A 27,964-nucleotide genomic window follows, 5' to 3' on the forward strand; every position below is an offset into this window, starting at 1 on the left:
ACCCAGCATCGCGTCACGTGTCTAACGTGATCAGTCAGTTTTGTAGCGGTGAAAAGTAACTATAACTTTCTACGGGCGTCCCGCGCATGCGTAATGCCGGACATAGCGAAAGTGATTCCGCCGAGTCTATTTATGCGTTATAAATCTTTATAACGCATATTAAACGTTTCTATGTGGTTTTAACATTAATGTTTTTGCTTAAATTAGATCGAAAGTTCGCTATTTTCATTTCGTGTTTTGGTCGACTTTCGCTGATTGATTTGTGTTTGCGTTATTCATAAATATTTTTTTGTTAAATTGTCTATATGTCTATGTGTATGTATTACGCTTCAGCCTGTAATATCCCACTACTGGGCATAGGCCTCTTTCCCCATGTAGGAGAAGGATCAGAGCTTAATCCACCACGCTGCTCCAATGCGGGTTGGCGAATATATACCTACTACGAGTAACGATCGCTATCAGGTGTACATGATAACAATCGGGACCGACGGCTTAACGTGCTCTCCGAGGCACGGTGGGGGACCCACAAGGACTGCACAAACACCCAGACCACGGCAAACACCTGTATGGCCAATACAAATGTTTGTCATGAGCGGGGATCGAACCCGCAACCGCCAACGCAACAGATACAATCCATGGTAACCGTTGCACCAACGCGGCGTCGTATGTATTATAATACAAATATTATTTATGGTACACTCAAGTTAATTTAAAAAGGAACAAAAGTAACGCAATAGAATAAATCTAAGAAAGACGAACTTATCCCTAGAATATCAGTGCTATAATTTGACACGAATACAAATTAAATTTATTCCACTGTAGATTCAATTTAAAAGCAATAAAGAATTCCTCCTACATCGTGTAAGTTTCCCATAAATATTTTACGAATTTCACACACAAGACGAATTACGAGTATAAACGAAACATTTAAAAACTTACTAGTAATAACCTGTTCTTGAATCAGATCCTAGGTTTCTCTCTTACGAAGAAGTTGTATAGACAATCAAGGGAGATTGAAATAAATGTGCGTGTGCAAGCTACGTCGTTCATTATGCTAGTTTCACGACCAAACAAAGTAGCGTGTTGCAACGAGATCATATCACATTATCTGCGATCTTGGATTAGGTATTGATTCGAATTTTCAGATATTATCGCTTCGAAATTATGTGTTGAGGAAATTTTTGCATGAGTTGCAAAATTATGGAAAAATACTGGCTATCGAGAAGCAAATTAGAACGTTATTGTGGCGTCATAATAGTAAATCAGTGATCGAATGATAGGTGTATGTGGTTGTTTTAGATAGGTTCAAAAAATTCCAAGCGCAACAAATACTCCTGTGAAGGAAGCCATATAAGACCATGTTCTTGGAAAAAATTTAGAAGAATCTAAATTTGTATAAATTAAATCGACCTCAAAATACTCAAATATATAAATTTTGTGATAAGATATCCAGCTAATAAAATATACCTATTGAAAAACATTCTTAGCACTAGTCAGTCTGATAGTAAGCAATTACTCAGCTCATGGACGCCGGCAACAACAGGATACGCAAGTGTTGTCGACCTCACTCTCGCTACCCTTACCGTCAACACAGACACGGCTCTGGCAACTTTACTCACCACAGGGACATAATTTGAGAGCAGTATCTTGTATGTATTTTCTTGTTCGTACAGATATCTTTGTAAATATTTTTCATTTCTGACACAAAGAACGTTCGAACGATTGGCAACTGACCGATACTGACTGCAGATAATAATTACTCACGTTGAAGTAATTCTACTCACGAAATACGAATTTCGATTTAATTTATGACAATCAAATGGTCTATTATCCGGAAACCGACTGTTCTTTGTCCGTTTGTTTGTTATGTTCTGTGATAGTGACAGTTTAATTTGTTATATTTATTTAGAGACACAGATCTAGTTGCAGGTGGTTGTAAGTCATGATAGCTTTGATGTGGTTATTATCTTTTAAATAATAGCCAATTAGTGACAACAGGTGACCAAAAACTGAATTGGAACAACTTCTAATCATCCCTACTAATATTATAAATGTTAATGTAAGTTTGTTTGTTACGCTTTCACGCGAAAAGTGCATAAACTTTGTACACATATTCTTGGAGGTATTAGAAGTAATATAGGATACTTTTTATTAAAAAAAAATCAATACAAGTGAAGGCGCGGGTAAACGCTAGTACAACATAAAGCTTACTATTGTGCGTTTTTAGGAAAACCTGATTGAATAAAGGCCACATATTCAACGGTCCTCGATGCTATACAACCCTATGTATAGGATTTGGAAGATCGCAGATCGCTAGTGCAGCTGTTCTCAATATCCCAACTCGTATTCCCAAAGTAGAGTTGTTAGAATTTTACCGCCCTCTTATTCAATTAAATACTATCGATGTAAACAGCGAGCAAACTAGACACGATGGTCATAATTTGAGATTTTCTGGGGAACGTCACGAGTCGTCATGACCCTCGGGTTTGGATAGTTGGAAATCCAAAGTTATTATGATTAGGATCGGTATGTTTTCTTGAACCTTAACTTGGCTCATGTAACTATTTTGACCGAATATGGTAAAGGTGTCACCTTTTATTGTACAACCTTGACCGATTTGTAAAAAGGCCATTCCCGGTCAGTGTTCATGATCAGTGTTCCCGGTCAGTGTCATCTAGATAAGTATTTCATGGATTTATATCGAAGCCTTGAAAACTTTATATCAGCAAGTTTTAAGTAACATTTTGAGAAAATTTATCCTGTCATTAGTAATGAAAAATAATCAATAAATTTGAATAAAATAAAGGATATTTGCAAACTTTTATCACACCAACGAAAACTAAAGTTTACGTTAAAAATAAATTTTCATCATTGTATAATATGAAGTCATCTTCGATCGTCCTCTGACATTCTACGTGGTGCTGATCTGTAATGTAAGCCACCACTCGTAATTTAATTATAATCAATCAACAAGTACTCGCATTTATGCGACATTACGCCAGCTAGTGATGCCAAGAAATAGTCTGTTAGGCCCCGATTAAGTTATACACCAAATGATACAGTGTGTTCTTAATTTATTTACAACCGTCTATATATAATATAAAACCGTATAAATAAAAATACATATATATATAATAAAAGCCCTATGAATAATACAAATAAAATAATTAAAAATAATTTCTATACTATATAATATATATACTTTTCATTATATTTGAAAGTTAAGAGTGTTACTTTTAAATTTTATTTTTCAACGAATAACCGTTTAAGTATCGATCTAGTCAAAGATGACGTTTGAATCAATATCCATCATTACATGATCTCCACAATCACCCTATCAAGTGCCAACCTTCGCTTGTGAAAGAAATGTGTGCAAAATTGTAATTTGATTATAGTTATTTATTTGTCGTTTGCGTTGAAGACGGCTTTTCTTTCGGTCCTCGGTTCCTCACTTTCGTCATTCCTTGCGACACGCCGGGACAGACTCATTTATCATTTGCCTTTGGATTTTATCAGCCTTGTACGTTTCAAACTTTATTTTACATTTTTTTAGTTATAAGCTTTTTTTTGTTATATGATTTCAAATGTATCAATTTAGAGTAGGTACTTCTAGGCAACATTGTCAAAAAAAATTGTTTTTTTAGTGATTATATAAAAAAAAATCTTATAAAAATATATAGGCTTGAAGTAAGTCGAGTTACTTTAATGTCTTGTTGCATAAACGTTAACAACACTAAAATAAGCTACGAATGAGTTTTAAGCCGGAAAACGTCGCTTACCAATATTAATACATATTGTTTGGAAATAGCTAATTTGCAAGAGTTGTAATTAAGTAAATAGTTAAACAAGGTTAATTTTATCTGTGACAGAGAAATTTAAATGAAAATTATACAAAAAAAAAAATCATATGCGTAAAAGTATTTATATGACATTTTAAACAGAGAGCGTAGTTTTTCGAAATTCGAATTCTAAATTCTTTTTTACTAGTATATGACCTTCATTGTTTATTAGAGTGAATAGGTAATGTGTGTTTTGGTAATTCTTTACACTAATTACTCGTTAAATTGCTGATATTATCTGTTTTAACTGTAAATAACCATAAAATTAACGTAAATGTTTTATTTTGTAATATACTTGTAGCAAGAGCTACGATTTCAAAGTTTAATGCATATTTTGTGTTACCTTAATCTTCAAAGACTATACTTATTTAAAAATATTTGAAAAATATAGCGTCTTTTTGCGTTATCCGACTTATATGGATTAGGTAACAGAACAGAGAAGATGTACCTAGATGCTTCGAATTTTTTTTCTTTTTTAAATTATTATGAATCAAAACTTCCTAGAACTCAGCAAATTATTATTGTGAAACATTCTGGTCTTAGATGTTTTTTTTTTAAAGTTAAAACTACTTATTTAAAAGTCATCAAAATCTGTTCCGTCATTTCGGTATCCAGTTGTAGGTACATATAGAAGAATTATAATCCATATGAATAAAAAATATTCGCAGATTTCTGCAAATATGTATAAGTATGAGTATAAAAGTATGCATGAGCATGGCTTTCAGAGGATTTCACCAAATTGGATTTATTTTAGTGTTCGATATTCCTAGGACTAGGTTATATAAAATAAAATATAAAAAGTCAATATATTTCCAAAAAAAAAACGAGGGTACTTTAGACCACATGACTGAAGTAAAACTTCTGCACAATAGGCATGCACTGTATCTTAGGTATACGAAACGTAACTGGCTATGAGCGAAATAGAGAAATATAGATAATTGTGTTTGCTGGCAAACGAAAAATACCAACTTCAAATACATCGACAAGTAATACAATCGACAAGTAAGTGTGGTACACTTAGGATATCTCCTTTCGACGAAGTTATCCCCGAACATACATAAAATATGTATACGGTCGAATTGAATAACCCCCTCCTTTTTTGAAGTCGGTTGAAAAGTGCACTCTCTCTCTTGCTCAGTTCGCCTCACCCGATCACGATTTTTGTAACGCTCTCGTCACGCATTCACCAGCTTACTCCCCAAGTCAAACGTTTGTAAAGAAGTTTTACTTCAAAAACATTGCGTTACGAAGTTCACAATGTTTGCTTATCTACTTCTTATATTTAAGATGACAGTTTGGAAACGTTCTCGAAGTATATATTAATCGATAATCAAAATATATATATGACTAGCTGACCTGGCGAACTTCGTATCACCTTATTTTTTTCTGAAATATAATAATAACATAATATATCAAAATAAAATATAGCCTATCTTTTAAGTTGGACCAAACTGCACACGGTGTGCAAATTTTACTAAAATCGGTTAAGTAGTTTAGGAGTCCATTGAGGACAAACATTGTGACACGAGATTTATATATATTAAGACTAACTGACCCCGCAAACGTTGTTTTGCCATATACGTTATTAACCCCCTTGAGCCCCCGTATAACTTAGGGTTATGAAAAATAGATGTTGTTCGATTCTCAGACCTACCCGATATGCACACAAAATTTTATGAGAGTCGGTCGAGCCATTTCAGAGGAGTTTAACTACAAACACCGCGACACGAGAATTTTATATATTAGATAATGATCATATAAATAATTTCAAAGTATTTAATAACACAGTGTACAACAGTATCATTCATCTTGTTAGCTCTCAGTAAGCATACTTTATTTCGTCTCTTACATAACACGTATCACATAATTATACTGCTGCGGTCACGATTTTAACGCAATGTCGCTCGCAGGGAGACAACGGTATTCAAATTACACAGTATTAGAAATAATATAATTTGAAATTTTATATGTAAATAATTATACGAGTTTTTTGAAGTAAAACCTCTTTACGCCCGCTTGACTTGACAGCTGTAAGCTGGTGAATGCGTGACGAGAGCGTTATGGAAAGTGTGATCGGACGAGGCGAACGGAAGTTGAGAGGGAGATATAAGTTAGTGAAGATAGAGAGTTTTAATTCAGTCGTGTGGTCTAAAGCAGACTTGTAGTTTTGTGTATCTATCTATTTTTTATCTGTGTATTTATCTATCTGTATATACTCTCTATAGCTATATAATTTTTTAAAACGAGTAACTGCAGGATTTTTTGCCGATTCTTGTCTACAGAATCTACATTCCGAATCGATGATAGGTTTACTTTTAATCATATTAATGATTAAATTTGTAAAATGACGAATGTTCTTTTGAAGCCTATTTGAATTAAGTTATTTTTGATTTTGATTTTAAATGTATCTGTACATATACATAATTATTGATAACACTCAACATTTGTTGCGTAATCTTTATTATTAAAATTAAAATACAATATTAATTATTCTCCATCTTGTGCATAAGTTTCTGGAATATGTCTTACACTACAATCTACATTAATTTAGGATTCCATAGAAAAATGATCTCCTCTATTTTATATAGTGTTAAATACTACAAATTAAAAAAAAAATATCTATATGTTAAAGTCGAAAATTACGGACGGAGGAGTGTGAAATTTCGCACAATTATATTTTATATAGAGGAGTGCAGATTGTTAATATTTTATTTAAATTATGCATAAACAATACATAAAATCAAAAAAAAAAAACATTACACACACTACCATATATTTACCACACGCGTATTTATACTCTTTTGTTTATTATTAAAGAAATATAATCTTTGACAACAGAACCTTACAATACAATACACTACAAATATACTTTATTGTACAACCAGAAACAATACATGTAACATAAAAGAAAAAGAAACAAGCAAGAAATAATAATAACAAAAAAAAGGAATGTACAAAAGGCGGTCTTATCGCTAAAGAGCGATCTCCTTACCTTATGAACCTTAATGAATATAATTCCGTTTAATTCCATTAAAATATGTTATAACCGGACGAGCCTTATTAAATTATTCAAAGAATTTTAAAATATTTATGTATTGTTGAGTTGAGTTGTTATCTAAAATATTTATTACAAATCGGTAAAAAATAAAAATTAAGCGCTTACAAATGACTATTTATTATTATTTAAGTAAATTTTAACGGATTTAAAATCGAAGCTTCTAGATTTTTAATAAACGGTAATATAATTTGAGGAATGTACGTCGAAAATAGATGAAGGCTAAACTCCGAGTAATTAAAAGTATTTATTAAACACATCTGTGATTTTTTGAATATTAAATTGGATTATTGCATCCGACAGGAAGTTTCGAAAGAGTAATTATAGACTGGAATGTTCGTTTTGGAAGCAACGGGTTTTAAAACACGCGCGTAGACAATTTTAAGCTACGGTTCAAGTATTGATATTATATTCTTAGAAAAATTTTTAGTTTAAGGTTTCAACTGAACATTGTTACAAACATTATATACATTTATCAAAAGCATGTTTCTATTGATTTTTTATGGATTTTGGATAAAACCGTGTCTTGTGAATATTTATTTTTATTTTTGAGAGATTTAGTGGTGTTTAGTGAAGCATAGCGATATTGAACCGTTGCAAATTATTATTTTCAATCATTTACTCTATTTATTACGTTTTTGTAGTGTCAGGCTTTACAAAGACGTATTGTTATACATTACACTAGCAAAAAAAACTTTCCTTTTTCACAAAACTAGGTCGGCAAACAAGCGTACGGCTCTCCTGAAGTTAAGCGATTACCGTAACTTATAGACGTCTGCAACACCAGAAGCATCGCAAGCTGGTTGCCCAACCTATCCACTGTAATACAACACTGCTTGAAAGTATTATTTAGCTGTGATCATCTGTAAGGTTGGATGCTTCCCAGTCAGACAGCATCAGAGCTTCCTATTGTGCCCTTCCTCAACGAAAAGCGCTGACAACAGCAATTAGACGTGCTTTTATATACATAGATATTAGTATAAGTATATAATTATATAGGCAGGTGAGTGTCAACTTGTGTCGTGATCAATGTGTGATATACAGAGTAATTTTATCGGTCACTTGTGTAATCTTGACATAGATATTAATTATAAAATACGTCATTGGTATTCCAATATAAATACATTAATAAAAATTATGATATGTTTACGTAATTATTATGAATGCGATATTTTATATTTATTATTCAAATGAGACACTTTAATTTGTCTACTGTTATAGTTTTTCTCTTGATTAAATTACATACAGATATTATTTTTTTAATATTATTACTCTCACACGGAGAAAAAGGCCTATGACCAGCAGTGGAATGTTACAGACTGAATCCTAAATGTAATTAATTGAAATCATGTCAAATAAAGTAATTGTCTTAAAATATATAAATCAATTTTAATACGTTAAGTGTTAAGATGTGTCTTTACCGATCATCAAAAGCGAAGCGAAGCGTTCTTTTGATTTTCTTTTCCATTCGCTTAATGTGGACCGTTCGACAAAAACTATGAATTTACCTCTATTTGTCTATACAACTAACTAATCAAAAAAAAATACCAATTAAATAACTGCATCCGTGCCTATTGAGTAATAATTGCAAAATTATACTAAAAGGTTATTTTTTTATAAACAGAACCGTGTCCATTTCCATTTGATAAAAAATATTATTCGAGTAGATATGTGTACTACTTGGTCTTCTAAACGTTGTTATGCCATATAAATTATTTCAAATAAATATTTTGGCAGATAAATGGAGAGTCTATGACTGAATGGGAAATAGAGTCTTGACTCGGCAAACAATATTGTGCGATATAAATTACTAGCTGTGCTCTACGGTTCCACATGTGTTAATTTGGGGAAAAAGTAGTCTATAGATCCATCTTCAGAAAATGGGCTATTCAACGTGAAAAGATTTTTTAAATTAGAACCAGTATTTTCCGAGATTAACGTGTTTACTTAATAATATTAGTATACACTTCTTGTCAATAGAGGTTAGATATTGTATTATATATTTTAGCTTATCTCACGTTGGAGAGTGGTCTTAATGTTGGTGTCGTGTTAGACTGTGAAATGTCGCTGGGCGACATTATTAAATCGAAACTAAGGACGAATGCCTTTCTCGTGATTTGGCGAACACTACCACTTGGAATCGAGCGGACAGCTATCTTTAATATTTACATTACCAAATTTGTAGAGTGCTATAAAAATAAAAAACAATTTAATTTTTTGTTAATTTTTTTTAAATATAGGCTCTATTTTTGCTAGTCTGTTTATGATCTGACGTTTTATAGGCTACACAGATTGTTTGTATTGTATGTGATACTAGACCGGTGATATGTATCCTACGATATCGAATTTGTTTTACCTAAAACTTTTTAAAGATTTTGTTTATTACTATCTGTAGCCCGCGATTTTATTCGCACTTAAATAATAAAAAAGAATCTTATATTCTTCCTCGGTAAATGAGATATCCACGAACCAGATGAACAAACAAACTTTTCAGCATCATAATATTAGTATAGATATCTGCCTTGGTTTTTTAGATATTTGTGTCTTCGCAGGTTAAGTAATCATGAAAATAGTAGTAATTAATTTTACGTAAATTATGAAACTAAGTCAAATCTGGATTGTAATGATAGTGTTTCTTAGAAAAAAGCAGTTTTTCTGAAAAACTGCGGAGTTTCTTGCCGGTTCATCTCTGTAGAATCTACATGTCAATTCGACGGTAGATTCACTTTTAACGATAGTTAAAATTTTATATTCAAGTTTCGAAGGTACTTTTGAAGCCTATTTGAATAAAGTAATTCTCATTTTATGAAAATGCAAAAAGTTCTTTCATTCAATTTGTTTTTTTTTTATGTTCTTTTGCAAAGACCTTTTTTCTAGAATGTTTTGATAATATTAATTGTATATTTCTATTATTCCATTCTTAAGACTGTTTACATTTTAGACACGTAACACTTTCGCTAGTTGAGCAAGTGTTGCACGGTTCATTCGTACATATTACGACGGTGACGCTAATTTTTCCTCAATATCTTTTGTTATATAGTAAATTTAGTTACAATTATCAGAATCCGTGTAAAATGTCAAAAATTGATGAAAATAGGAACGTAATACATTTAAATTGACATAAACAGACGAAGGAGGAGGATCCTTCTCCTACATGGGGAAAGAGGCCTATCATTATTGGCCTTAGTCTGTCTATTGCAGACGATTTAGACAGTGTCAGACAGACACTGTGTCGCCTAGGCCACTCTTCAGAAAAACTCTGCGCCACCCTCTCGACCTCACTGGCTAGGCTCACAGGACCTATAGCATAAAGAGGCCTATAGCAGTGAGATATTACAGGCTAAAGCGAAACAGACGAAGCTTGGATGGATCTCAAAGTATAATTTTAATATGATTTCTCATTGTGAAGTATATGTACTACATGTTTAAACATTTTTTTTTCGCCTTTTCGCTAAGTATTCGATGTAAGAACACAACAATTGAAAGCTCGTTACTCATATAATATAATAACTTTATAGTGTAAATAAGTGCACTAGCTGATTTAATAACTCTGTAGGTAAGTAAACTCGCTGACCCCGCAAAAGTTGTTTTGTGTATGTTATTAACTCCCTTATACCCCTTCCCCCTTATAACTTAGGGGTATGAAAAATAGATATTGGCTGACTCTCAGACCTACCCGATATGCACACAAAATTTCATAAAAATCAGTCCAGCCGTTTCGGAAGGAGTATGTTAACTAACATTGTGACACGAGAATTTTAAATATAAGATTACCGTAATGGCCGACAAGCGTATGATCCACCTAAGAATCCACGCTATCAGCATAATTTATCCACAACTGGCAACGCATAAAGGAGCGTCCAGCAGAGATTTTTATATCTTATGTCTTGATAATTATCTTATTAAAGTGTCAATTTAAAGATAATGATTTCGATGTGATTACTAATTGGTCGTAAATATAATAATTTATTTTTAAAATTTTAATTTGTAAAAGAACGATTCGGAGGTGCTCTTGGAGCCTATTGGAATAAAGCTGTTTTTGATTTTGATCTTGATAACTCGTTCTGTGTTAAGATTTTCGTATTTTTATTGCGTTAATAATGCCATTAATCTAATTTTCCTCAGTAATTGCAGTCAAAGTGATCTAGTTTCGTCATAATCGATATTATTAATCGAGTTATTGATTACATTCGCTTTTAAGCATCGTTTGATATATATTCGGCTGATCAAAGTGGATTTTGTGTTGTAACACTATTAGGTGTTCAATTTTAGTCACTTAATTATAGGCGTAAGAAAAAAATGTGTTTTACGTAATACGAAATACACGTCCGAGTAATACTACGCCTACTGTAGTTTAGGAACTTTCTACATTTAAAAGGAAAACGGTTGTAATTGTTAAATTATAATATTTCTACTTCTCTGAGCTACTAAACCTATAAATTATCGACTTTTTTTTTCTTTAGAAGTTCCTCTATACTTAAAATAAATATAATAATACGATTTAGTCTTTAGCATCCCCACTACTGGGCATGAGCCTCTTTCTAGACGTAGGAGAGGGATTAAAGCCTAACGCCGAAGCCACCACGCTGTTCCACTGCGGGTTGGCGGATATGTTCCCTTCTATGAGTAACGATGGCTATCAGGTGCATATGGTGACAACCAGGACCGACACCTTAACATGTTCTTCAGGGCATGGTGGGAACTCAACAAGGATAGACGTCCAAATCTGATAGAAATATTTGTACAAATACAAATATCCATCCCGAGCAGGAATCGAACACGCAAACCGTCGGTGTTTTAGACGACTCCTCGCACAACTGCACTCGAACTATTGTTAATATATTATAAATAATGAAATTATGTGGTGTCATGGGACACCAGGTAGGAACGAAGTTCCTTCGGATAGTATAGGATCAACACAATTTAAAAAACAAATGTTGAATTTTATATATATTGTCTACTTCTTGATTTTTTTTTTTAATTTTGTCGATTGGTTTTTAATTAAGTACATAAAAGTATTTAGGAAATTTAGTATTTTAGAAAATAACAAATACTATAAAATAAAATAAATCAAACAAAATAATAATAATAATAATAATTTAGTTTTACTAACGTCATATTATACAGTCGTGTGATTGATATTACGTCACTTCCGTTATATATTCTTCTTACGGTTTTAGTATCACATTTTTTTTAGTTCGACCGCCCAGCCAAAAGTCAAGCCTGCCGTAAGGAACTTCGTTCCTATAATACCTTATTAAGTTAGCGTAGTATTTTTTGGTGTTTGATCAAAGTGATCTGTCATATCGACCTATAATTGTTATAATTATTTCTACTATATTACATTGCTAACATATAAATAATTTTAATATCTTATTTTAGTTTACACATTTCCCTTCCACGCTAGGCACGAAATGTATATTACTACGCCTGATTAGCACCCGTGAACAATTAAAATCAAATTCAACACGTTGCACCCACAGAACCATCTCGAATCAAAGTTTCATTTAGCTTGAAGTTGGGAGAGCGATTTTGACACATAAGTTATATAACAACGCGTGTGTGAATTCTGACAATAAAAAAATGGCTGACAAAATAAACATGTAAAAATGCATCATTGTCATGAGCATTTGTAAAATTATAAAACGCAGTTCACGAGACCCGTTACATTACAACACGAAATAACTTTCCCAATATTTTACACCTTAGTCTCTTATTATTGTATAAGTACCAACTCTAATTGTCTCATACATAAGAATTATATTTGTAAAAGAATCATTTATTTTATGTTTGTAACATATGTATTGAAATTTTTGCAAAAAAATTAAGCAAAAGATTAATTAAGGCTAAAAATAATTAGCGTCTGATTCGCGAAGATGTCCTTGTGTTTGTTTTATTTAATACACATTTACATTATATATGTACATTCACCTAAAAACCATATATGCGGATAAGAAGTATTACATAGGCTTTTTTTATATTACTAGTTGACTCGGTGAACTTTTTGCGGCTACATTTTTTTTGTTTATTTATCATTTTTAATTTTACTGAACACAAAAAAATTCAAAGATGGCGCCCTAAAATTGATTCTTTTTTTTTGACAAAAGAAGACAATGACACACAGAACACATATACACATAGTTAACCATGAGTGAAATTAAGCCAAGGTGTCAGCACGTGTTCTCACGGCTATTATGTTTTGTAAGTGAAATTTGTGACGTCACAAGTATGTAAGTTCGCAACTATATGTCGTCTTAAAGAAATTAAAACATATTCATGTATATGTTACATATATGAATTTGTGATTCATCTTACAATTGTTCTTTTCGAAATAATTCAAAGACTTTTCCACTCAACTTAATCATTTTATTAGTATCTTTAATTATTATTAATATCGATAATTCTAATTCTAAGCTGACCCAACAGACAATATCCTGCCCTTCGTACTATCAAACGCGTGAAGTTGAAATAATAGTTACGTTTTGTAAAAATTTCCAACTTCCTGTAAGTCTTTATCCCATCAAAAGTATGTATAACAATCATTTATAAAGTCTATTATTTAGGAAACATTAGACTTTCACTACTATCACAATTGTCACTCGTGTCCATCATAGAGGAAATTACCCAATTTCGATTACGTTTTCTAGAAACAAAACTATTATGTAACGTAATTTGGCATGCTCGAATTGTTTATGTTACATTTATTTTTTATCTGTGCACATTAATAGTCTGTCTAACTGCGCATGTGTGACGAAAAAAATTATATAAAACCTTCTTTGCTTAAATCTCTACATTCTTAACATAAAATAAAATTTCTTATGCTTCTTATTTAGGATTAATGACAGGAAAATTATACAAAGCCTTCTTTATTTCATATTTTTATTTTAATATTTGACAGGAAATCTTTATATTTCGGAAGAAATTCTGTGGTATACAAAAAATAATGTTGTAGATTACTGTCTAATCAAAGTCAAAAATTCCTTCATTCAAGTAGGCTTCAAAACAATCTTTAAATCAGTCAGTCAGTCAGTCAGTTCAGCCTATTGCAATGCTGGACATAGGCCTCCCCAAGTTCGCGCCAAACATCCCGTTTTTCCGCAATCCTCATCCAGCCTACACCAGCAATCTTGCATATCGTCAGTCCAATTATAATCACTTACAAATTATAATTATTACCTACATTAATCTTAAATTAAATTTGTTTGGTAATTGTAAAGCTCTACAATCGATTTGCAACGTAGATTTCTCGGCAAGAACTCAACATTTATTTTTCTGAAAATCGGTCAGTCATTTTAAAATTTCCTACCAGAGGATAAGAGACATTGAAATAAAAAATTATTTTAGTCCACTGCATACACATACCTAATTAACTGTTTTATCAACTAGCTACGTTTACTTGTCAATTACATCGAAGTCGGTTTTGTTAGTTTGCAAGCAAAATCAATTATATATCTATTACACTTTTCCTCGAAACGTGGACACCCGGTTATGTCTGCGTTATGTCACGAACTGGGTCGCGAGCAATGCTATATTTACTTGGTAAAATTTCTATTTTAATATTACTAATGCATAGTTAATGTTTGAATGTAATTTTTTCTAACTTTAACTAATTTTTTTTATACAATTGATCTGCAACTAAGCATAAAGCTCACCTGGTGGTAAGCGATTACCGTAGCGTTGAAGACTCTACCCCCAAACCCCGCAGGAGTCCCGGACACCTTACCACAGGAACAAATCACTGCTTGAAAATAATATTATTTCTTTTATGCAAGCCATGACTATATTTATAATAATTGACAGTTTTGTAGAAAGATCACTGAGGAGTTTTTTGCCGGTTTTTTGCCGCAAAACCTATATTTATTTTTGGGGGTAGTTTCACAATTAACATTTTTTTAGCTGTTATAATCATATGTAGATGTAAAATGCTGTTTTAGTGGCTTAATTTTTTTTAAAGAATTTGTTTTTTTTTTGTATTATTTTTTGTAAATCAAGTTGAAGTCAAGTTGTTAGTAAATATAGATTTTTGATAAGTGAAAACGTTTAAGCTAATAAATGTGTGAATATGTAAATATATTAAGTACAGAAATAAATAAAATAACCAAAGGATCTAGATTAAAAGGCTTTACGTATACTTTTTGTGTAAATAATCATTACCGAAGCGAACTTAAAATATTAATCGCTTGGCATGTCTGAACTCTCCTGTTTCTTACATGTTGACGAGAGCGTGATTTTTTACCACGTTTAGATAATGTTGCTTTCTAATGACGATAAAAATATTAAAATTATTTCTTATACAATTACATTTTAACTATACATTGACGTAATGTTTATTAAAATTGACTGTCGTACCAGCGGTCAGGAAATGTTTGTAAGGATCATACACATTGCGTTTGCTGGGTTTCGTCCGTTGATTTTCTGAATTATTTTTTTATACCTGAAACTATTATATAATAATAATATAAGCCTTTTATTTCAGACACAATTATTTTTCTTACTTAAATAACTTATCTCTAAATTATCGACACCGTGTCCGTTTGCCCTTGGTTGGCATAGGCCTCTTCCAGCTTCTTCCAATATTTTCTTTCTCGAGCTATTCTCGACCACACAGTACCCGCGACTGCTTTGATGTCATCTTCCCACCTTTTGTACTGCCTTCCTCGATTTCGCTTTCCACTTATGGGATACCAGTTCATAACCGTTTTACTCCATTTCTCTGAACCTCTCAGGATGTGTTCTGTCCTGTCCACTAATACCACGAAACTATTATATAAATAGACATATAAATACACTGTGTTTTTTATATTTATTAGTGTGTAATATAAACGTTAAAATAACTTTTATATCATATATAACAGTACCTTTCCAATGTAATAACATATTTCGTAAAATAATTAATGACACATGACGCTACCGGGAGATGAACCGAGATTAATGAGATTGTAAATGCGGATATTAACTGAAAGGTCGCAGGTTCACATCTGGACTGGTTATATTTTAAATGCTCGTATATAAATCATTTGCTGTAGTTCGCGGTTTCACTCGCGTTATTTCCGATCACGTGGTGATGTCGGAGTAAAAAGTAGTTGTGTTATTATGGATCTCCAACTAATCTACGTACCAATTGAATTACAATCAGTGCAGTAGTTTTGGCGTGAAAGAGTTTCAAACATCCTTACAAACTTTCGTTTTAACGGAGGTAAGGCACAAGGAAGTTCGCGTCTTCGGTGCGACAAAGCCAGTACTGCGGTCACCAACCCGCCTGCCCAGCGTGGTGACTATGGGCAAAACACATGAGTTCACGTTATTTTTGACGTAAACTTGTGGATGCCTATGTCCAGCAGTGGACTATATAGGCTGTAATGATTGAAGGCACAAGGAAATATCATGCTCAAAATCTGGAGCTGCCCGACTGGGGAAGTACCTCGACCTTACAGAAGATCACAGCTAAATAATACTGCTTTCAAGCAGTGTTGTGTTCTTGTTGGCTCCTGGACCAGACCTCCTGGGGGATTGGAGGTAGGGTCGGCAATGTTGCGATGCTTCTGGTGTTGCAAGCGTCTATAAGCTACGGTAATCGCTTACCAGCAGGTGAGCCGTATGCTTGTTTACCGGCCTAGTTGTATAATAAAAAATTACTCAGCGCCAATCTGTCCTCAAATTATCAATTTCTGTTGAGGTTTTTGTAACTAAGCAAATCATTTGCTACTTCCTCTAATTGGATAAAGTTATGTTAAGATCTAAATTATGAACCTCGTTTATATTACTAAACTAAAACTATGTTACTTTCTACCGGTGAAATATGTACAACATAACAACAAAAATACTCATAATTATGTAGAGAAATATGACAATATGACGGAAAAATTAAAAAAAAAAAATTAAAGATGTAAATTTATTGTATGCCATGTAAAAAAATCTTTTTTTTTTAAATATATAAATCAAATGAGGATTTATGCCAAGATCTTAAAAAGTTTATATGTGTGTGTACTCACAGAGAAAAGATACCTTTGCCCAGCTGTGGGATATTCAAATTTCAATTAATTAAAGCCTAATTAAAAATTTAATATTATACAATTAAATATGCACTCACACATGCACACAGTTACGAAATAATACAACAATACAGAGAAGGATCGTTAAAATAATAATTATTATTGTATATTCAAATGACTCCTGGGAACGTTTCTTAATTCACGTTATAATAAAATTTTGTCGCAACATACTGTCGACCGTTTCCAAGACCTTAATCTGCAATTAGTACTTAATTAAGATTCCACGTTATTTCATTAAAAATTTTACTAAAATTTTTCTTTTGAAACTTTTATTTTAAAGTCGATATAGATAAGTCCGTGTCTGTACTCATCTGCGGTACCTGTAAATGTCATAGACATTTTAACTAATGAAAAAATTAGTGTGGGTAATCGTCCATGTAGGCAGGCAGATCTATGTTAAAATATGTAGAAACTTTTTTAAAACAATCTTTCACTAATAATTTCAAAAATAATAATAAAATGCAAAGTTATATTTAGACATGCGTTTAAAAGAATCTTTCAATAAACATCATTCTGTATTTGAATCGGAGAGGCTAACGATCGCGGACGAGACTTGACCTTGCGACCTTAAAATTTCTTTATGAATTATTCATAAGACAAGCGCGCATTTTATAAAATGATTAATATGATGAATTTGTAATTTATTGAAATAAAACTTTTTATATACTGATTTGCATTTAATACTTTCTTAATTAATTAATTTTAGTTGGTTAATTTTCACACTTTTTACTATACGTTCTGTCAAAACATTTTTTTTTGAACTAGGTCGGTAAACAAGCGTATGGATCACATGATGATAGGCGATTGCCGTAGTTTATATATGTCTGCAACGCTAGAAGCATCGCAAGCGCGTTGCCGATCCTTTCACCTATTATTTAGCTGTCATCTTCAGTAAGGTACTTCCCCAGTTGGGCTGCTCCATATTTTGAGTAGGAAATTTCCTGCTTTCCTGCTGCCCTACCTCATTTCAATTGCATTACATTTGACGTTGTTGTGAAAGTTATTATGATTCTAGCACCGTTTTGGACTGTATATTCTACTGAGATGAATGACAGGAAGCTGCGTAAATTAGCGAGTAAATTCAGTCGTATGCCCTGCACAAAATACAGCGCCACCAAATTCAAATTTCTTTGACATCAATATAATATTATACTGAATACTGCTTCGACTGTTAAAAGTAATCGAAATAAAAACTTTAAGCTGATTTTAGTCGATGTATCATTTATATGCGTTTAGGTAAATAAATAAAAATAGACTATTTGAGAAAGTTCCAGTTTCGTGAATTTTAAGTTTAGATAGGTACTATATCAAATTTCTGATATCTAGGTCATCTACTTCGGTTACAGGTTACACAGAAATTAATACTAGGTTATCCATACTGTAGGTATTTCATCAGCCCTTTTCTATTAAACCTATTTTGTGGTTTCATCTTATACCCATATGTATGTATATATTGATTGGCGCAATGGTTAAAAAAAGCCTTTACGTGTGTAGGTATGCGTTCGTGTGTATATATTGTGTGCAGATATTTGTGTGGTCTGGGCGATTGTCTTTTGTGATGTGATTTTTGTTACTAATTCTATTTTATCTGTTGAATTTGGGGCGTTTTATAATACGTAATGATCGTATCTACGTGTACAAACTACCGCAGTCTTATAAATGTTGCCATAATTAAGTATTAGGAACTGTTGACAAACATTTGCTCGAAATCCTCAATTAAGTATAGACACATGAAAGAAATTTTACCATATCCTACTAGGTATATTGTACTTATTGTTTATTACGATTATATATTATTATTCAAATAATATTACGATTGTTATTTAAAATGTACGTAATATTTAATACTTATAAACATCAATTGAGTTTAATATTTTTCTCTCTCTCTTCCAGGTTCTATGTCTGGTGCTAGCGACAGGGATGGCCGCACGGCACCGTCCGCGTGTCCAGCAGCAAGTCGACGTTGATGACTACGAGCCGCAAGCGCAGGAAAGAGGGCAACAAGTGCGTATACGTTGTTCTTTACATTAAAAAAAACTTTTTTAATTTTCATGGCAACTGTCAACGCTGTTACTTATAGGGAATTTACCTGCGATTGCGATGTTGTTGACGATAGAGTAAATACTAGATTGGAAACTATTTGACTGAAGGTTTAGGTATCAGAATTAATCTAACAGTACTGGAGCCTTACATAATTTTTTTTTAGTAAATGTACCTTGTCCTCAAATTACGAACAGATAACACAATCGGGTATTTATTTATCGCCCACATAGGTACATTATTTTTTTTTACTTATTCCGTTTGGTAATAAACGTTTACAAAGGTCCATGTTAAATAATATTCAGTTACAAAATTATTGTAAAAGTGAAGGTCAGTATATTTCACAACTTAATTTAGGTTGATGCGAATTGAATAATAATGTTTAACAGAAATAGAGGAACTAAAAAAGATATTAAAATCTCGTAAGCTTATATTACCAGTCTAAAGGTGCCGCCGTTAAAAATAAAAATGTTCTTATTTTTATGTAGTTATAATTCAACATGATACTGGCGAAATCAATCGTGATATATTTGCACTCAAACATACTAATTATTCACCAACCCGCCTGCCCAGCGTGGTGACTATGGGCAAAACACATGAGTTCACGCCATTTTTTGCGTGAACTTGTGGAGGCCTATGTCCAGTAGTGGACTGTGAAAGGCTGCTGTGATGTGATGATACTAATTATTAGATTAGATTTGTAAAGAAAGTTACTGTAAAAAAACGGTCTTCCTTACAATTCAGTTAAATAACCTACAAAACCTGGAAAGGGCTAAGGATTACATTGGTTACTAATTTATATTAGGAACGTAGTACTTGAATACAAAACTATGGCTATTAGACATTTATTTTAGTAAAACAAAACATATGACAAATCAAATAAATAATTAGTAAATTATGTCACTGATGAAATGTTTGTGATTTTTGTTTTTCAATAAAAAAGTACCAACAATTTCGGTCACCCAAACAGATCTGTATGTTATGATTAACGCCATCTAGTGTAGGGTAGTAAAATAAAATTATTGAAAATATTTTATTTTGATTTTTAGGTTGTATATGCCTACGATGGTCTGTACCGAGATCAGGACCGAGCTGATGAGGAGTACGAGCCGAGAGCAATTCACAGATCATCAATTCCTTCAAGATTGAAGCAGCAATCTCCTTTGCAAGAATCACCCAAACAGCCGCCAGTACAGACTATCAGGAATTATAACAAGGTATATACTATGAATATTTATAATTTTTTCGGTCCTAGAATATGCCCGAAACTAATCTTCGCTACAACGTTTTAAAATTATATTACTTCCTTTTTTATCAATACTCTTAACTTTCAAGCAGAAAATTGGAAGTTTTAAGACAAGCATTTAATATCGTGCTATAATATTTTCGTAAAACAACTGGACAGACTGGATTTTTTCACCGCTTTTATTCTTATAATTATTTCTAAAATGCTAAAATCTAATCTATATGTATAAAGACATATCTTTATAACTTGTGTAGGTAGCAAAAATAATTAACGTTCTTGATTTCAGGTTAACGATGATGGTAGCTTTACATTTGGCTACGAAGCGGCTGACGGCTCTTTCAAGGAAGAAACCAGAGGTACCGACTGTGTAGTCCGCGGTAAATACGGCTACGTCGACCCCGACGGCAACAAACGAGAGTTCACTTACGTGTCAGGAAATCCTTGTGATCCCAACAAACCGAATGAAGACGAAGAACCTGAAGCTCCATCGCAGGATTCTTCGGAAAGAGACGACCCTGAACCAAACTATCCGACTAGACCAGCGTACAGGCCGCAGACAACAGCTCGACCAGCGACCACCTACTTCCAAAATGACTTTAGGGACGCTGATGAAGAACCCGAAGAAGAACCTCTTCAGCACATCAGGCAGCGTGTTGTCCAACGTCCACAGCCCGCCAGGCCAGCCCCGCGACCAACTTACCAAGCTCAACAGATTGCTATCACACCTCGACCTGTGCCCGTTACTACAGCCAGGGCGCTGCCACCAGCGACCACCTTTAGACCACAAATCATTCAAGTTACCCCTAAACCTCAGATTCAGTACAGTCCTGAGCCCGAATACTCACCCTCTCCTACTCCATCTGCCGCAGGAAGACCGGGACAGATCGATTTTGCTGCAGAATTTGCAAAATTCCATCGTGATAATCAAGCCCCATCTAGTACTGCTGCCTCTCCCGGTAAATCTAACAATGTGGCGCCTTCTGGAAATCCTCTATACTCTACTGAATTAGTCTACGATCCTTCCAGCGGCCAGTACAACACCCAGCTCTTCCAGGCTTTACCTCAAACTACTGGGGAGCTGAACTTGAACCAACGTCTACAGCCTTACGTTGCTCAGCAGCAACAGCAAAGACCTTTCATTCCTTCTCCTCAAATCCCCACCGGTTCAGCTCAAGCTAGTCCAGTGTACAGACAGCAGATACAACCTGTTAACGCTCAGGAGTTATACCAGAGGCAACAGGCCGAGACGCAATTCCAAAGCTCTCAACAGCTATTCGCTCAACAGCAACAAATCCAACAGAGCCAATTACAAAGAGATAGGGCGGCGGCACGAGCTCAAGCTCAAAGATTAGCTCTCGCTCAGTCCCAAGCTTCTCAAAGGGCTCCCCAGGCAGCTCAATACTACTATGTGCCCAGAGGAGAGAACCCCTCATCCGGGCAAATCGACGCTTTCCTGAGAGGCCACGGCATTCAGCTCTAGATTTAGTTCAATACCTGAGCTAGATAAAACTATCGATCGACTGAGTCCATATAGCCATAAATCACGTAAAAGTATTTAATATCGGTCGCACAGTGCAGTGTGGTGATATCTAGTTCGAAGGACAGTGGCGGCAGGCCGCGAGTGTACATATGCTGCGTCTCAGTACCTTAAAATAAAACGTAGTCTTAAGATTTAATTATAATTCACTTTTGTACGAGAAAGTCCACGATGTTCCGTGTGCGAGAGTTTTGTAAAATCGAATTAACATTTTTTTTTGTAATATTTTGTTTTATGATAAATTATAATTTTATTAAAAAAATGTTTTTGTTTTATTTATTATTATATCTTTAAAAATATTCTTACTATGCTTACTAAATTAAATCTCCGACAAATCGAAATATAAAACATAATTAAACTGTTGTTATTTGAAAAGTACATGTGTTGGTAACGATGGTCAAATCTTTTTACTTTAGAAAGATTGTTTTCGACGAAGGTTGAAGGTTATGTAAAAAAATTCTTGACACATATAAATGAAGCAAGAGCTATATTTACGGGTGATGCTTGCTAACTTTTTAATTTTTAGTATACAATACAATTACACAAGTTTTTGCAAAAGGCGGACTAAATGTAACTGCATTCTTGTCAGTCAACCTTGGTATGTGCTAGAAAGAAAATGTATTAATTATAATTTTTGGGATTTTTAAACCACAATGGCGGTAGAAAAATGTATGGTTCGCCTGATGGTGGCTATGAACCTGCAAAAACAGGTGAATCACGTAGCACGTTGGCGACTTTATTTGGAAGAGAGAAAGAGAGTAAGTGAATTCTCTCGAATACACTTAATTGTACACAACTTCAAAAGGACTTTTAACTAGCCCGTTGGCGCAGTATGTAGTGGCCCTGCTTTCTGTCCTTCGGGTTGCGGGTTCGATTCCCGCCTGAGTCTGAGTGTAATATAATATTTGTATCTATATATTTAAATATGTATTATTTCTATGTATGTTTATCAAAAAAAAAAAAATAGTTATAACAGTCGGCTGTTACCTGTAACACAAGCATTAAGTTGCTTACCATAGGAACAGACGACGGTGTGTGTATGTTATATGATATTTATTTATAAAAAAAAATTAATCAACACATATTTCTTAAATATACAAACAAATACAATGTACAAAGGTATGTTGCTAAGTAAGCGATTTATAACTGACAGTCCCAAGGATTTTCAGACCAAGGAGCTTTCAGTCGTGCTAAGTGAGGCACAGTTGTTTCCGCCAGTGTCCCGTACGACGATTATTTTAAAAGAACTACTACCTCATACATATTAGATTCCTGTCTTACGTATAAAACAAGTCTCTATTCCAACCTCATTAGGTCTAGATTTATAACTATCTGACCAAACTTCGTAATGCCATTTTTTTGTGAATGATTATCGTAACAATAACGAAGGCAAAAAAAAGAATTTTTAAATTTGGTTCAGTTGTTCGCAAATTATAGACGTACATAATATAGATTTTTTTTCTGAAGCTGTTTTTATCACATCACATTACAATTCAAATAATTTTTAATTGATTAAATTACTAGCTACACTTAAAATATTATAAATAATAAAAATATAATATTTTTTTTTTTCATTTTAACCAGATACATTTTTTAAATTAATAACCCGCCATACTGCGTGACAGTTTATTGGCGAAATTAGCGTTATCAACATATACCACAAAAATATTAATTTTGTTAGTTATAATTATATTATAAAATTATATCGAGCATAAAAATCGTTTTTTTTTTTTTGATTAATAAAATAATTATCGAAAGTAAAAATAGGAAAACTTAACCAATTAACCAAGCAAGTCCAGTTAAAAATTCTGGCAATTTTACTATAACATATTCGTTAAAGATGCGAAGAAAATAATAAGGATATGACCTTATTTGGGATATCCACAGATACGGATGCGGATCTATCAATTGTACCCTTAATATTTACATTAACAAAAAATTAATTTACTACGACTAGCCCGTTGGCGCAGTTTGTAGTGCCCTGCTTTCTGTGTCGCGGGTTCGATTCCCGCCTGAGTCTGGGTGTAATATAATATTTGTATTTATATATTTATATATGTATTATTTCTAAGTATATTTATCAAAAAAATATATATAGTTATAACAGTCGGCTGTTACCTTTAATACAAGCATTAAGTTGCTTACCATAGGAACAGACGACCGTGTGTGTATGTTGTAAGATATTTATTTATTTATTTTATTTAATTTAAGCTCCTGTTTTAATTATGAGGTATCTCCTAATTGTCTATTTTACTTATCATTATTATTACAATATATTACTACAAAGATAATTTGGCTAATGTCGTGAACTCATGTGGTTTCTCCATAGTCACTACGCTGGGCAGGCGGGTTGGTGACCGCAGGGCTGTCTTTGTCGCACCGAAGACGCTGCTGCTCCTCTTCGGCCTGTGTATTTCGAAGCCAGCAGTTGGATGGTTATTGCGTTATCGGTCGGCTTTTTAAGTTCCAAGGTGGTAGTGGAACTGTGTTATCCCTTAGTCGCCTCTTACGACACCCACGAGAAGAGAGGGTGTGGCTATATTTTTTACTGCCGTAGCCACACAGCTTGATAATACCTATCTTACTTGTCATTGGCCAAATAGTCTATGCCTTCACGAGCTGTCATATCACAATTGAATTGAGTAATGGGACAAACTAAGTCTAGGTCTAAGTCTAGGATATGGGTTCAAAAGCTCGTGGATTTATATCGCTTGTATAAAAAAAAGTCTAGGTCGAAGATAGATTAAAAATACAAAAAATTAAGTTTTCTTTTTCGTGTATAAATCTCATAAATATTAAAATACCTGTTATATTAATAATACTCATTACATAGTCATGAAGAATGCGGAATTAACTCTAATAGTTATTGTAGTTTCTAGGCCGTGTCAGATTAGTAATGTAATTCATTCAATAAAAACATGTCTGTCGATGTTACGTAGCTGCAAGTAGCTTGGATAATATCTATACACGTAATAAAATTACAACCGGTGCACGTCTGTTCATAAGACATATTAAGGGGAAATCTTTCTCTCTTTATCTCTGTTTGTATGTATGTTTCTTCTCTTCTATACTTTTTTTGTATGTAATGAACCGCGTGGTAAGACTCTATACCCAATGGTTGCAATTTACACAGTTGTGGTTCTGGAAATACCTATAACGTATTATCTAGTATATGTTTATCTGGTATATTTTTTTCGTTACAGCCTATACAGTCCACTGCTGGACATAGGCCTCCATAAGTTTACGCCAAAAATAACGTGAACTCATGTGTTTTGCCCATAGTCACCACGCTGGGCAGGCGGATTGGTGACCGCAGGGCTGGCTTTGTCGCACCGAAGACGCTGCTGCCCGTCTTCGGCCTGTGTATTTCAAAGCCAGCAGTTGGATGGTTATCCCGCCATCGGTCGGCTTCTTAAGTTCCAAGGTGGTTGTGGAACCTTGTTATCCCTTAGTCGCCTCTTACAACACCCACGGGAAGAGAGGGGGTGGCTAAATTCTTTAGTGCCGTAGCCACGCAGCTATATATAGCTGGTATATTTTTATACAGGCATTAATTTCTATGTATATTTATCAAAAAATATTTACCTATAACTGTTACCTATAACACAACCATTAAGTTGCTTGTCTTAGAAACAGACGACCGTGTGTGTATGTTAAAAGATATTTATTTATATTTCAGCTATTGTAGAGAAATATGGTTTTGAACATACATCTACCGTGGGTGAAACCAAAAAAAAAAGCTAGTATAAAGATGAAAATATACAGAGCATGTTTACTTGATTTCGCGCGATTATCGTTACGTCACTCTAAAACACTACGTTTTAATTGAAATTTATATTATATAAATAAATAGTTATGTTATAAATTATTTTCATTATACACTACGTCAAAGATTTAGCATAAAATTATTTTTTTAACGTCTTCTTACACATTCCTGCATACTTTCTTAAATTATGAATTTCATCATTATTAACTATGTGTAATAATAGTAACTCAATTATAAAATTTAAAAAATATATCATATAATAATGATGTAGTAGGAGATCCAAATTAGAGATGAACTTCACCCATCTGCTTAGTGGATGAAAATTATTTTATATTTATTTTATATTTTAGTACAAGAAAAATCGCGAAAGAGTTGGACGGAAAGTTCCTGGCCAGGCTATGTTTAATTCAAAATTGAAGACTTTATTTTTATTCAAAAATAAACCTGGGAGGTTAAAGAATAGATTTAATACCTACCGTCGGTATGAAACCTGTAGAAAATACAAACGTTGGGTTGTTTATTATTTTCCTGGTATAACTATTGGATTGGCTCCCATTTTAACCCACATGTTTAATAATGAGCGCTGTTTCATTGTGATTACCATGACATAGGGTTGCCTGGTAAAAGTCGGGTTTGAGTGACGTTTGCTAAATATAATAAAGCCTGGCCATGTATATGGCCAGGTCCAGCCAACACTTTTGCGATTTGTCTTTAACATACTAAGTAAAATAATTTTTATGAGTGAAGATTATGTTTAGTTCAATGAATCAACAGCGGTTCCGGTTTAGCGATTCACGTAGCCGCCTTAAAGCTTACGATCTTGGGTTCGATTCTGCTCTGGACAGAAATTATACAAGTATTTGTTACTGGTTTGGGTGTGTGTTCGTCTGGGTCATTGGTCCCAGTTCTTATTATATGACAGCCCGATCGTTACTCATATAAGAGAAATTATTCGCCAACATACACTAGAACACAGTAGTCGATTATTATCTAAATTTCTCTTCCATATGAAGAAGCGACTTTGGCTCAGAAATCGGGAAAAGCGACCTTGGCTCAGAAATCGGGAAAAGCGACCTTGGCTCAGAAATTGGGAAAAGCTACCTTCGCTCCTCAGTAGAGAAAAGCCACCTTTCCCCAGTAATAGGAGAAAACGACATTTGATCTTTTACGGACTGATTCGTATCACAAGTTGCCGCGCTGAGTAGGCTGTGGTAGTTGTAGAAATAGGATAATATACTAGTTTTTAAAGTTATAAATTTTAATAGCACGCGGTCAGAAAACAGGGGGTAGGTTCGGAATCAGGCGCGTTAGGCACCTGATTTTCAGCCTTTATTTCCTTAGCTGGCCCACGCCGCGACAACGTACCTTAGAAAGTAATATGGAAGGACACTGGCCTGACTAATTCCCGGCGATGATGGTCTTCAGTTCCGTCTTCGTCCGATGACCGGCGGAGATCTCCACCGGTGTAAATGCCGGTAATCAGTCAGCCCGTTATTAATCGAGGGCAGTGACTCGATTTGTAGCAAAGTATAATTAAAGATATAAATCTTAAATTAAAAATCCTGGAACGAAGAAAGTTCCGAGTCAGGAAAAGAACAATTCAGAAACCAGTGTCACAATTAGCAAAATAATAAATAATTACAATTTTCTCGTTAAGTTAAGAACACCAGCAATATGTAATTATAATAGATATCATGAGAACTTACCCCAGCGGGATTTAAGCCGAGTTAGGGTCGAGGTTAGGTCTCGAGGTTCGGCGGCAACGAAATGCAAAGAAAAAGAGAAGCAAAGACACGCGAGCAAGGGAATATTGACAAGCAAAAGTCTATGCGTTAAGCATAGTCTGTATTTTTATAAATTATTAAGTTTAAATTTAGATATTAAATTATTTTATAATTTAAGGAGTAGACAGGAATATTAAATTTAGAATTTCTAATTACAATTAAATTGATTTTATTAAAGAAAGATCAATAATTACCAAAAAACATCAGCGGCATCTATCAAGTCCGTTAGAGAAAAAACGCCGATATGAAACACCAATAGTCACAAAGTGTCGAAAAGTTGCCGATAGATGGCGCCACAAGTAGAAGCATGATAAAATAAAGTGAAAAAACTTAACTTTTACTACAAGATCTTATTTATTAGAGTAACGTTCCAGCACAACGTTACAAAGTGGTTTCGAGTTCAGAATTAGTGTGGTAATGTCTTCAAGACGGCTGTTGTTACGGTTTTGTAAAGCCTCAATCCCTCTCAATGACCCAATAATATAAGTCGCCCTTAGGCCATTTCTAGAGTACCGCAATCACAGAGAGGTGACGAAATTCTACTATTAAGGCTCGGTATTCTCCGTAACCATATCAGTAATTATCTTAAAATAATCGTGTGGAGAACGGTTGTTTATAAATGTGCAATATAACGAGCGTAAAAGG

At 33.6% G+C, this 27,964-nt stretch overlaps 1 protein-coding gene across 1 annotated transcript in view; it reads left to right on the forward strand.

Moving 5' to 3' along the window:
* Window positions 1-21,901, forward strand: part of LOC123655745 (pollen-specific leucine-rich repeat extensin-like protein 2) — a 47,373-nt gene extending 25,472 nt beyond the window's left edge. The window contains exons 2-4 of the mRNA XM_045591499.1: window positions 18,840-18,950; window positions 20,036-20,203; window positions 20,519-21,901. Coding sequence (XP_045447455.1) covers window positions 18,840-18,950; window positions 20,036-20,203; window positions 20,519-21,712 — 1,473 coding nt within the window. The 3' untranslated portion in view covers window positions 21,713-21,901. The remainder of the gene's footprint in view (window positions 1-18,839; window positions 18,951-20,035; window positions 20,204-20,518) is intronic.
* Window positions 21,902-27,964: the final 6,063 nt, after the last annotated feature.

The sequence above is a fragment of the Melitaea cinxia genome, chromosome 8 (genome assembly GCF_905220565.1).
Source record: "Melitaea cinxia chromosome 8, ilMelCinx1.1, whole genome shotgun sequence".
Classification (NCBI taxonomy): Eukaryota; Metazoa; Arthropoda; class Insecta; order Lepidoptera; family Nymphalidae; genus Melitaea; species Melitaea cinxia.